Genomic DNA, 13,611 nt, shown 5'->3' on the forward strand with positions numbered 1-13,611 from the left:
TGCAATAAAATAGGGAACCATAGACAAAAAAAACACAGAAAATCTAAAAAATTAATTGTGTCACTTAGATGTAATGCAAAGTCAAACAGCCTGTAGCTTGAAGTGACTGGATAATTTCTTCAATGTTGAAATACCACACGTAGATGAAACAATCGTCACTTATTCCCATTAGCTCACACGTATGGATGCCACACTTAACGCACAAAGTGACAACATGAAGGCACGACACACACGTTGAAAGTTTTACCTGTAGGTGGCCATGTTGGTTGTAAGCTATGGACAGCCCACACAAAGCTGCCATCTGGCAGCAGCGCCAGTAACTACAGTCTGACAGCGCGCTCAGAACACGCTATAAACATAGACCTTAACAAAAACAGGGGGGCACTAAAGAAAAGAATCATCAAACCTGGGGCAGAAAAAAATACTTTCTGGAACCGCCACTCAAAAATAAATAGTTCACCCAAACAAAGATTTTTTTAGTTTTCGACAATAAACATTAAGATGGCAAAGGAGACTACTGTGCACTATCACAAATGGCTACCAGGGTAAAGAATTAAACCTGACAACTTGACGAAACATGAAAAGCAGTCATACCAAACACAAAACTATAATTCACAAGTTAAATGAAACTGAGCATATATAAGGAATAGGTTTGGAAAATGATATCCTACATGTAAGCACTTACCTATACACGTGTTTGTGTAAAACAATATATTCACTAATTTACTAAGGCAGAATAATAAAGAGAATTTGTGAAATGAGGGAAGCCTACCTGATGTGGTTTCTGCTCAAGTAGTGCTTGCCCGCTTTTGATGCAGATGGGAGGGGCCGTCCATGTACTGGCAGCGACCATTTTTGTTGTTTATTATTATTTTTCTTTTGTCTTTTTGTATTTTTGTCTTTTCTTATTATGTAATTTTTACCATGTCATTTTGTCCTTTATTGTCATTATCTGTATTTGTTGTGCCCACCATTAAAGCCTACGGCTTTGGCGAGCATTTGACAAATGTACAAAATAAATAACTAAATAAATAAATAAATAAATAATAAAAGCATTATCGGTACACTGTAAAAGAATTTATGCAGCTAAAGTGAACAATAAAAATGGGCTTACTATACGAGCTACTCAGCTGAAACATGGGTGTTCGACGACATGAAAAGACAAGAGTAATAAAATAATTTGTGTCTGAAAATGGTGTGTAAGGAATAATTGGGAAAAAATATTTGGGAAAGCAAAACTGTCAAAAGAGAACGCACAAATGTGATGTTAATGAACATGCAAACAAAATTGAAAGAGTGTGCTTAGAAAAATTCATAAAAACACAGTACAAAACAAAGGCTGGCTACACAATGTAGGCCATGGATAAGATATGAGTGACAGATAGCCAGTGGTGTGGACGAAAGAAATGCAAACTCTGACAGAGCAAAGAACGAGACTTTATAAGAGGTACCATAACCACCCCAAGCTACAGACTATAAGCTGCGATGTGTAAATTTAGTTGAAAAATAATTACGTATTGTTTCCTATACACTATATATTGGATACTCAAATATCATTTTTTGTTCTGCTGACGAGGTATTTCTCTTAATTAGCAGACAATAGCATCAGCTTTCAAATATTACGGAATGGAATAAACGTCCATAGCGAATGGAACTAACACAAGCAATGCAACTAGGGTAAATAAACCCACACCTAAACCCATATTCTGGCATCTTTCTAGCTGCACGAATGATACTACAAAAATTTAGTTGTCATGAAAACAAATCAGATAGCTAACAATTGTTGAACCAATGTAAACCTATAACTTTTAAATATACAATGGTCTATTTACAGAAGACTTAACTATAAAAAACTTGAGCACCAAACACAACTTCATTATTAAAATAAATAATAATATTATCTACCACTACCACTACTACTACTACTACTACTACTATCTTGATTCACAGAACACACGAGTGTTATTCATATCTAATTTAACATATAGTGGAATTTCATTTCTACGAGAATGATTCAATATGAGAATCTCTCCCAAAAGGGAGTTTTTTTTAATGCACTATCATTTAGTCAAATGATATTGTAGTTCAATCATCTGATAACAAATGCTTTTAGGTATTCTATGTTTATATCATTAGGGATTTGAAATAAATGGTATAAATGTAACTTTTTTTATAAGAAATGCATGATTGAAAATAACTTTTGCCATATACTAGAAATATTGTTCTTTTTAAAGAGATTGTTTTCATTTTCATTACTAAAATATTTCTGCACTTTTGTAAGAAATTTTTCGACAGATATTCCACTATATTTTTAAAGTCAACATTACAATAGATTTTATAGGTTAATTCATTATACACAGACCCATGCCAAACACCAGTTTCAAATTTTAAAACTCATTATCAAATTTCACAACAAGGTCATCATTTATTCACCATATCACTGATGATATGGCGAAACTAGTGCACAAGGTATCCAAGAGCACATAATTCTTAGCAATGTCTAGAAGTGGTCACAAAGACATAATACTAAATCAAAAACCAAATTCAAGTTTTCTTTGAAAAATTTTTAAAAGTTATTCAAATACACCATTTAAAACATATTTCATACATATACATAAATGTATTATAAATTTTACTAACAAAAACCGACAGCTCATAATCAGTGCTTTTGGTAACGGCAATGCAGTGCGATGGAGTCGGGCAATTACCTTGGTAGAGGATCTGGTTCACATCCCGCATGATGGCCTGGGGCTTCTTGCGACGGTACACGTCCAGGTCCCAGCACTCCAGCATCAGCCGATACATGTTGGGCGGGCAGTCGGACGGCTGCCCCAGCTTCTTGTTGCTCAGGTAGAACTGTGCGTGACACACAGCGCTCGCCGTGACCACAGCTTGGCGACTTTCAAGTAACAGTATTTGCGACAGAAATACTGATGCTATAATTCAAATCCAAGATAATTATAGTTGTATTGAGCAGTGAATAGGCCATGGCCTATAGCTACAAACCATCAAATAATTTTAATGGCGTGATTTGGGAAACCATGATACAATGAAAAGAGGAAGTATGAATGCCAACCTCCAAAATTAGAAATTATTACAATTCTCAAAGACATGATAAACTTGCATGGGATTGTTAAGTTATCATTATTAGTTGTATTAAAAGAAACCTGTAGTTCAAGCTGGTATAATACTATTGTTTCGCTGACCGCTGGCTGGCACCCCCACCGAGAGAGAGCTGTGTGTCACCTGGCCTCTGGCGGCCTGTGAATCACAGCCTTCCCCTGCTTCCTACACTCCCTGCAAAGGGCCTGGCTATGGCCTGGTAGTTAACAACACACCGCCGCCGAGATGTCTGGAGAGTTCTGGTGTCGTTGCCTTGGGGGATGGGCGAGGCCAGTGCCATCGGGTCAGGGACACTTGTGGTTTCAAAAGCAGCTTCTGGGTGTTTTCATGCCTGACCAGGGATGCTTGTGACGTTAACACACAGCTTCTGGATGCTTCCACGCCTGACCTCCTCAGGTATAAAAGGGCCTCGACTCCGAGTGAGCGGAAGAGTAGAGTAGAGTGAGGGTCTCTCTCCCTCTGGCGATACCCGTGCGTTCAGTGAGAGGGCGAGTGAGTCTGGACCTATCGGATAAACCAGTGACATCAGTACGGTCACATTAGAGCGAATGTCGGCGAATGAAGGCTTGACCACTGGGGAAGAGTCTCTTTGGTAGCAATACCAGCGAGGGCGACCGGCGAGAGAGTGTCTTGAGAGCCTCTGCAATAGCGAGTCGGGTGCGACAGACATGTGGCGGCGCAGTGTGGGTGAACGATCAGTGTAAGACAAATTGTTCTGGACTGGAATAACAGAGATTAATTGTGAACAGAGATCTTGAGTGCAGTAATGTGACTGATATTGTAAACATTAGTACTAAATAAAACTGAATTTAATTAATTGGGGCTATACTTTACTAACCGAGTTTTTTCCTCCCCACATCATTCGTAACACTATATGGCATCCCACTCTTACACTGCAGTGTGGAAGTAAATGGACACTTTCTCCCTCTTTCTAACAAATGCCAACGGCTGTTAGGACTGTCCTTGTTTCTTTGTGCGCTGTTCCTGCATATCATACAAATCTAAAATTGTATTTTTTGGAAAAAGCAATTTTGCATATTTTATAGCATCAAAATACGCATAGGATATGGAATTTTAAAGGACCCAAAAAATTAAAAATATAACTTCCTCACTGGAAACTGTTTTTAAGTATTCTAAAATGGATCATGTAAAAAAAAATTAACCTAGGGTTGTATTCAATTAAGATTTTTATTTTGTTAATAAATTCATATCATATTTAGGGTACCACTGAATAAAACTCAAGACAAAAATGCTCCATGTTTCAGTTATATAATTTTTTTATCATCATAAAATGCATTTTCCCAGAAACCGACACATCAAAAAGTTGATCATTAGGAAAGTTTTTTGCTATTAAAGTCAGATGGGGCCCAAAAGCATGAAAGATGTTCACAATGAATGGAATTTGTTTTTAAAAGCAACACCATCTCAATTGCTCCTATAGATTTCATGTCCATAGCTCTGAAAACGTGTCTTTATCACGAGAGCGTGCTGTTATAGAGACTTGCTCCCAAACTGTTGTCTTATGATGAAAAACGAACGTGAGTTTGGAGAAGTGAGGTTCTGTCCTGCAAACAAGTTCAAAGATAAAGGCTTCCTTAGTCAGGTATTTCCTTCCACTCTGCCTGTTAATGCCATGTCTCATGACCAAGTGATGCGTTGTGACGGGTGACTCGTTACAGTACACTTTTGATTAGTTCTTTATTCACATATGTGATTTTATTTTCTGTCTTTAAGTGAATTACATACATGTGTAGCAAAACAAACTAACATTGGTAGGCTACGAAGGAGAGAGCGCACAATTGTATTGAAAGTATTTGAGTATTTAAAAAAAAATCATGTGTGTGAACAATGTAATTAAGGAAGATTTGGTCAACTTTTGTCAGCACAGAGATAGTAATTAAAAGGTACCTATGTATTATTATTAAATTCTTCATCAAGTTCAGTTTACAATTATCATTTGATTTTGTACCAATAAACGTTTGTGAACGGTTTATTCGTGTAAGATTAAAAAAATTGGTTGTCTGTAAAGTCGGTTTACGGACGATAGTTTAACGTGACGTCATAACAAAACATTGATGAAATGATTGATCCAAAAGAAAAGGAAATATCATATTCGGCCTGAGACTGAGCCGTAATAGGTTTTTGCAACCAAACCATTTAGGCATTAAAAATATTATATTCTTTGAGGAAGAAATTTTTTTTAATTTGAATCATTTTTATTGAATTATCACTATTTTGTATGGATGGGTTATTCTCTGGAAAAGGTTCAATTTGGTGTCACTCTCTGGAATACCAAACAATTTGCATAAAACAATATTTATTTTTAATTGTAAGTATGATTAAGTTTTTAGATAAACATATTGATGTAAAATTTTTGGTTACATTTTATAATACTACTTAAATATTTAGCCTGCAATAGCTATACAGTCTCCTCCGTGGACGTCCCCAATCACATTTTATAAGACACTGGCCAGTGTTACTCTTTAAACTCTTTTTTAATTTTTACTCTTGTTACAAAAAGTAATTGCTAGAAGCATCACAAACTCATGGCTATGCGATTTAATTTTCAATGGGCAAATGTAATTGAATAACAATATTTTAAACATTGTCCATAATCTAAAGAATCTACCTCTATGGCCAAATAATAATGCACTAAAAATTAATTAAAAAGTACAGCAACTGTTATTTCTCCATGGAATTGGAGAGAAAGGAAGCCATTTTTAATGAGCTTTTTGTGTTGATGTTCTTATTTATATGTGGTGCTCTGATATTTATAACTGAGATATAAATTTGTGCTTCGCAAAGTTCTATTCGTATCCTCCGTGGTCATCATAAACAAGGTAGGGAACTCTTGTGTATTTGTGTTAAACTCAGTGTTTAAATGTATATTGGTGTAGGTTAAGCAACTGAGTTTTAGAATTTCCTAACCTCAAAATTAAAATTATAAAAAATAAAAAACCTTACTTTTATCCCCTCCGTGGACATCCCCTCCGTGGACATCCCCTCCGTGGACTACCTATGTTGGTCCATGGAGGGGATACTTATTGTCCACGGAGGAGAATTTATGTTCTGCAAAGAATACATATATAAAAATATTAGCTTGATGTGCAGTCAACCTAACTGCTGAGATATTTAATTGTTTTCAAGATGGCACCCACAAAAAAGAAGAAAAAGTACCAGTCAGATGCGCAGATTCAGAAAAGAAGAGAGCAGAAAAAACTTAGCATGAAACGATTGAGACAGAAGTTACTTGAAAAGTCTGTTTTGTATGAAGAGTCTAAAAGAAAAGAAAGAGAACGTTATCACCAGAGAACAGCATCTGGAAAAATAAAGACTATTGAAACAATGAGTGACCGTGAAAAAAGAGCAGCAAGAAAAATTTGGAAGGATAAAGCAAAATGATATCGAAAACAGAAAAAACAGCAGCAAAATATGGAGCAAAAAACAGAAGAATGCACATCAACAAATAATCCTACCACACAGATTAATAGCAATCGTGATAAAAGGGAAAAACTTAAGTGTGGAACTGAAAGAGGAAGGAAAATGATTAGAAGAAATAGATAAAAGCTACAACAAAAGAAAACAAAAAACCAAGACAAGGTTAGAAAAGTACAAAAAAAGACTAAGTAGGTTAAAAAAAAGCAGCAAATAGAAGACGATAGCCCAAGAAAGAGGTCTCGAAAACTCCTAAAAAGTCGAGACAAAAACAATGAAAATGTAGCATACAAAAAAACTGCTGTTTGGAGAAGTTATTAGCAAACAAATACAACACAACTTTCAGAAACTTAAGTCATCCAAAGTTAAAAGAGTCATGGTAACAGTTTAAAGTGGAAAAATAGTTCGAAAATATAGGTACTTGAACTATTTGAGTGCACTTACTTCAAAAAAAATGTTTCAGAGTGGTCAAGCCCATAAGAAAGTTTTGAAAGGAAGATTTATCTTGGAGAAGGTAAGATCTGACGTAACTACATTTTTAGAGACAGATAAAACGAGTCGCTTGTGCTCAGGAAAGAAGGAAACTATTACCAGAAACAACATGAAGAAGCAAAAGCGTTTCTTAAATGACACACTTCAGAACCTGCACAAGATCTTCAAAGAAGAAAGTCCCGAGTATCAGAATTTGAGCTATCAGACATTTTGCAGACTTAGACCTTTTTGGGTTGTGTTTCCAAAGGTATCTGAAAGAGAAACATGTTTATGCAAAACACACGAAAATATGGTTCTCTTAGTAAGAAAGCTGAATTCTTTGAACCTTGTTGATGAAAAAACACCATTTGAAGTTCTTAGAACACTGTAATGTGACCTAAGAAATGAAGCATGCCTAGAACAACAGTGCAATGATTGTAAATCAAAATGTATACAGACTAAAGAAGATTCTGACGATAGTCCCGTGTTTTTCCAGAAGTGGACCACAAAGAAAGTCCCTGTACAGTTTAAAAATTAAATTAAATTGTGTTCTAAAACTGTGAAAGTTGTAGAAGAATGTTATAAAACGCAGCTCATATGCATTTTCTCAAGATAAATTGTACCTTTCATGGCACATGTGTCAAACATAAGCCACCAATATGAGGAAATTTCAAAACTCAAGAAAAATATTTTACAGAATGAAGTGTTGGTACATGTTGACTTTTCTGAAAACTATACCTGCAAATATTCAAAAGAAATCCAAGCAGCACATTTTGGGGGATCAAAACCCCAAATGACTATCCATACATGTGTTCTGTACTGTCATACGGATGTTGCACCATCACCTCTCTGTTATGGAACAGTCAGCTCATGCAACAGACATGATCCTGCAGCAATAGTTGCCCATTTACTGCCTATTATTAAGGATATAAAGTCACGTATACCTCAGTTGGAAAATGCTCACTTCCTTAGTGATGGACCCTGTACCCAGTACAAAAACTGGAAAATGTTTCAGCTAATGGGTGGCTTTTTATCAAGAGAATTGAATGTGGAAGAAATTCACTGGCATTTCAGCGAAAGTGCTCATGGAAAGGGTGCTCTAGATGGAGTTGGGGCAGCTCTAAAAAGAACAGCTGATGGCTTGGTAGCACATCAAATTGATATTCCAGACTGTGACACAGTTCCTTTTCTACAAGACCATTGCAAGGGTATATCAGTGAAACAAATTCAGGAATCAGTCATAACCAGTATTGACAAGCACATACCAAATAATATTCAAGTGTTCAAAGGCACAATGAAGATACATGAAGTTGTATTCAAAAAGGGATCTCAAGGTCTGCATGTTAGACGACTCTCATGCAATAGCTGTGAAGCTGGCCCATGTCATCATGGAATGGGACTGATTCCACTCTCGGAAATGTATTGTATTCTTTTATATGCTACATGCTACTTTTTTAAGTCATAAGTTTTAATGTGTTATCTTCATTTCTAATATTTTTGCCCTTATAGTTGGACTATGTTGTTGATCAATTGGTTTTCTTGAGAATTTCCTATTTCCCCACCATTGCATTCTAAAAGTGCTTCAGAATAATTTCATTTACCCTCATAAGTCATAAGCTCTCAAGAATTTAGTTGTTAAGAGCTGTCCAAATCACTTTACTTCCAATTGCAAATTGTTTTCATTAACAATATTAAACAGATTCCAATCCATCTACCACAGAAGAACCAGTATGTTATCCTACAGATTCTCAAGACACCTCCGAATCTGATTTAGAGTTGCGTTCAGGTTTATGCTGTGGTGAAAACCATGATAGAAGACTCAGATACTCTCAGATCTACAGTTCATCTGATTCAGCGTCAGACTCAGAATCTAATAATGAAAAAAAATGTGAAATTAGACCAAAACATAGGCCTAATGATTATTTGATTGTAAAAGTTTCTGGTAGGAGAAGGCAAAGATATTACATTGCAAATGTTACAGAATGCATTTCTGAGAAAGAGTTTAAAGTTCGTTTCATGACTAAATGTACACAAACATCCACAAAGTTTATATTCAGTGAGGAACAAGAATTTATTATTAGTTCTGAAGACATTGTACATATTCTGGATCAGCCTGTTCTTAACAGTCATTTGCAGTACATCTTTCATGACATTCCAAAGCAGTACAATTTAGGCTAAGTGATGTTAGATTTAATTATGCAATAGCAACAGGGAGCCAACTTCTGTTTTTGTTAAAATAAGTAATTTTTTTTGTGTTGAAAATGAGAGTAAATCAATGATCTCATTACGCCAATTTGCCAAAATTATTTTTTACTTAACAAAGTTTATGTACTTTCCTGACTTTAAATATACAAATTCACATTCTAATCATTAGGTAATGTGGCACTTGTATCCCTAATACATAATTACATACTTTAATCTGTGACTTGAAAGTATTATCTCCCCTCCGTGGACATACATGTCCACTCCGTGGACATAGCATAAAGAATAACATTTAATATTGTAGTAAATAACTGTTGAAAAACTTGACCAGTTGCTTAGCAGAGTTTAGTTACTTCAATAAAAAATATGAAAGAATTTATTTGCTTCAGTTTATAATTTTCTAGAAAAAAAATTTTCTTCTTGATTTTCTACCTTTTCCAGAGAATGACCCGGATACAAAGGAGTAAAGGAGTGAAATGAAATTACAATTTAATTAATAAATTTACTTTTATTTGCAATCATTAATTCAAATATATTTATTACTATTGAAATGTTGCGTGCGCCATATTTATTTTTACAAGTACAAAAAAAAAACTTTGCACCTGCTAGGATTCGAACCAACATCCTTTGAATTGGAAGATTGCGACGCTGACCGCAAGGCCACGAGGCCATGCATGAAAACTTAGTGTTTTCTTATAATATATACATATTTATAAACTTTTTTCAGGGTAGGGAAATAATATTATTTCGTTTTTATAACACAATTTGATAACAAATACGCATCCCAAATACACCAAACATATTTATAATGTGTTACAATATTTTTTAAAACATTGTGCAAAAGATCCCGGGTGTAATTTGAATTATTATGTGTAACTGTAAAACACCATTGTTGGTTCAAAACGTATTTGAATATTCAACATTAATTTTAAATATCCGTACCGATTGTGCTGAAAATCGGTGGACGATCGTTAAATTACATATTATTAATAATTCAAATGACGAAAATATGATTGAAAAGTCAAATCGATGGTTGTTCCAATCGAGTGGAAGAGAGATGCCACGCATGCGTACAATGAGCATGAAGAGATATGCCACGCATGCGTACAATGAGCAAACAGGACACATCCGTAGTGGGACATCCGTAGTGGTACACTTTTTTGTGCGTGCAGCCGGCGTTCATCGATTTATTAGACGTCACATCAAAAATTATTTAATTAAAAAAAAATTTATACACTACATTTTTAAAATGGACTTAAAAGTATAAAACATTTTCTCTTAGACCCATTTACATCCCTAATCACATACAGAATGTCCTGAAAGAATTTGTAATAGAGAATTTTTAATCCCTATGAAAACTTGTACAATTAAAACTGAAAAATGTTGGGCACATGCAATAAATAGATAATTGATGCATGAATAGTTCACCTAAGTCACTAACAATTTTATTGCATTGCAAATAATATGCTGTGCGAGTTTTCTCAACAGCTACTTCCTGCACTCCTTGCTATTATATAGGGCAAGAAGCTGCCTTCAAGCAGAAAGGAGGCCTTTGCTGCCAGTGCTCTGTTTCAACACTCAAAACAAAAAATTCCTTTGTTCTGTCCACTCGCCCTTACTCTAGAAGCCTTCAAGGCCACAAAGCTGTCTCTCTCATTCCTCCAATGCTGGATGACCTTTTATCTCTCCCACCCCCTTCAACTATAGGATGTTTTTACATTCATAAGCCCTTCTGTCACGACTGGTCACTCTAGACTCGGCACTTTCACCCAGTCAACTACATTATTCCCAGCCACAGATTTTCAAGCCAAACAACCCAATGACATTAATAATTCCAGTATTCTGAGGGGTTGAGTTTTGTAAGGCAAGGGTCCTTTCACTATTTCATGTGTATAAATATTGCTCACTATAATTAAATTAAGTATAAAAATTAGTAACTCTACAAATATTTTGTTGTAAGTAGAATATAAGTGGGATTAATTTTTTTATACAATTTATTATGTTATATTTATATAAATAAACATGTTAAGTACTGGGTTTCTTATGTATGTCTTCTTAACTAAAGAAATTTGTTTTTACTCAAAAATTTATACAATTTTACCTAAGAACTTTGGTGTTTGTCACCCAAAAATTTGAAGACATGCTACTCAAGAAATTTTTCAAGAAATGTTTGGGTCTTTATTTATAATTTAACCAAAATATCTAAAACACTATTTTTTTAACAGTTAACTCTCTTAACGTTCCATCCCTCACTCATTATAATACATACATAACTTGCAATTGCTTTGGTATGGGGCTACTGTAGTATTAGTTTTTATTATTATTTATTTCTTCTAATTTACTTAATCTCATGTGAACAAATATTTAATTTTTTTTTCAAGCAATCTTTTATTAGTGTGCCTAAAATAATACTAACCTAGCAAAAAAAAGTTGTTAGTAAGTATTACTACATAGTGCTGCACCACAGAATGTTGGTACAGTACTGCTCCATCCAGCATGTAGTGGTACGAGAAGTTACTATGCTACCTAGTAACTAGGTGACTTGCTTGTGTTCGGATTATGGTAAAATGGGGCGCTGATAAGTTATGTTAAACAAACACACCATTGATTAGGGCAGCCTGTTTCTTTGGTGTGACTAAATCTGAGAACTGAGAACCGAGAACGGTAAAAAAGTAGAACAGACACATCACTAGTTGAAAAAAAATATCAAACAAAACATGATGACTATGCTTCTGTATCAGCACTTGCAATCATTTCAAAAGGAAACAAATGTACAAACGGGTGTAGAGCGTTAACAATGGCTGGATATTATGGGCATATGCTGGGAAAATAATTGTAAGAATATACTTGTTAAGAATATGTTGGTCTATGCCCTATGGCATGACTGTTGTAAAGAAAAATGTTTTACAGTGATTACATATTTGTTCTCATCTCGGACTAATGTGACACTCTGGCTAAACTAATGCCATATTTTGCATAAGGACACTTATCACTGTAAACTTAAATGCATTAGCAGACTATTCAACCATTTAAATTTTACCATACAGTAAGTATTTTATGATGTTTCAATATCTTTAATAAACAAATACACACAAGGCATTATAAAACCAGTACGTATATACAATTGCTATTCTATTATCAGAACTTGTTTTATAAGCTCATAAACCTGAAACAGTTAGTTTACCTTGACAATTGTTGAATACTGTGTGTTTTAACAATATAATTTACAAAAAAAAAAGGGGGAAAAATATCTGAAAATATTGAAATGTGTACTATATATACATACACGCACACACGCACGTACACGCACACACACACACAACCACACACACACACAACCACACACACCACACACACACAAAATTATTAACACAAAATTATTAAAACACTACAAACAGTACAAATTAAGGCAAAATATGACAAAGAAAAAAAAAGTACAAGTTGGCAACTATGAGGATGGCTGGATAGGAATTGAAATATTTGTCCTCCGGAATGAGCAAGTTGACACCTGGTATTCACAGATAACACGAATTCCACAGGGAACAGTACTAAGTAGCCAGTAATGTCCAAGTAAAGTCACCACACTACCCAAAGTTTGGCACGTGCCTAAAAGAGAGCCAAGCAACTAACCTTCTTGACGGCCTCCACACTGCCAATGTCGATGGGCACGCTGCCAAAGGTGAATATCTCCCACAGCGTGGTTCCAAACGACCAGACGTCCGCTGCCGTAGACGCGCGGGCCACTGCGAAGTTGTGGTAGCACTCCACTGGGATCCAGTGGATGCTGCAATAATTAAAAAACAATGCTAGACATACTATACACAAATTAAAGACTTTTTTAAGTCTATAAGTTATAAAATAACTGTATGAGCATGATAGTGATGCACATGTATACTTATGATTTATAAAATTTTGGTCTACGTATATGGTGGTCATCTTAAACAGTAAACCATACTGAACACAACAAAAGAAAAAAGTTGTAAGAAGGTATAATACGCTACAACATGATACATAATTATAAAATTCAATGTTGGGAAAAAGTAGTACTACATCTTATGGAAAGTAAACACCATAACCAACATCAACATGTAAAATTAAACACTTCTTATTTGTCACAGGTAAGATGGTTTTCTGAAGAGGGGACTTACTCGCTGGTGGTATAGGTGTGAAAGCCCGGGTCAGCCAGCCGCACCAGGAAGGTGTTCTCACTGTGGTTGGCTACGAGGAGTTTGTGGCACCGGATGTTGCCGTGCACTATGCCACGGTCCTCCTACGGCACCCAATCAGCTAGCATTTTCCCCCTATCCCTTACACCAAATACTTACAACTTATTCCACAAATCATCATTCTTCCCCTTTAATTTATTTTTATTTTTCCATA

At 35.2% G+C, this 13,611-nt stretch overlaps 1 protein-coding gene across 2 annotated transcripts in view; it reads right to left on the reverse strand.

Annotated features, from left to right (window-relative positions):
- The window catches only part of LOC134530888 (tyrosine-protein kinase hopscotch), a 121,389-nt gene that overhangs the window by 61,606 nt on the left and 46,172 nt on the right, over positions 1 to 13,611 (reverse strand). For both annotated transcript variants that reach the window (XM_063366167.1, XM_063366165.1), the window contains 3 exons: positions 13,380 to 13,501; positions 12,862 to 13,015; positions 2,709 to 2,856 (listed from right to left, as the gene is read on the reverse strand). In XM_063366167.1, coding sequence (XP_063222237.1) covers positions 2,709 to 2,856; positions 12,862 to 13,015; positions 13,380 to 13,501 — 424 coding nt within the window. The remainder of the gene's footprint in view (positions 1 to 2,708; positions 2,857 to 12,861; positions 13,016 to 13,379; positions 13,502 to 13,611) is intronic.

The sequence above is a fragment of the Bacillus rossius genome, chromosome 3, assembly GCF_032445375.1.
Source record: "Bacillus rossius redtenbacheri isolate Brsri chromosome 3, Brsri_v3, whole genome shotgun sequence".
Lineage (NCBI taxonomy): Eukaryota > Metazoa > Arthropoda > Insecta > Phasmatodea > Bacillidae > Bacillus > Bacillus rossius.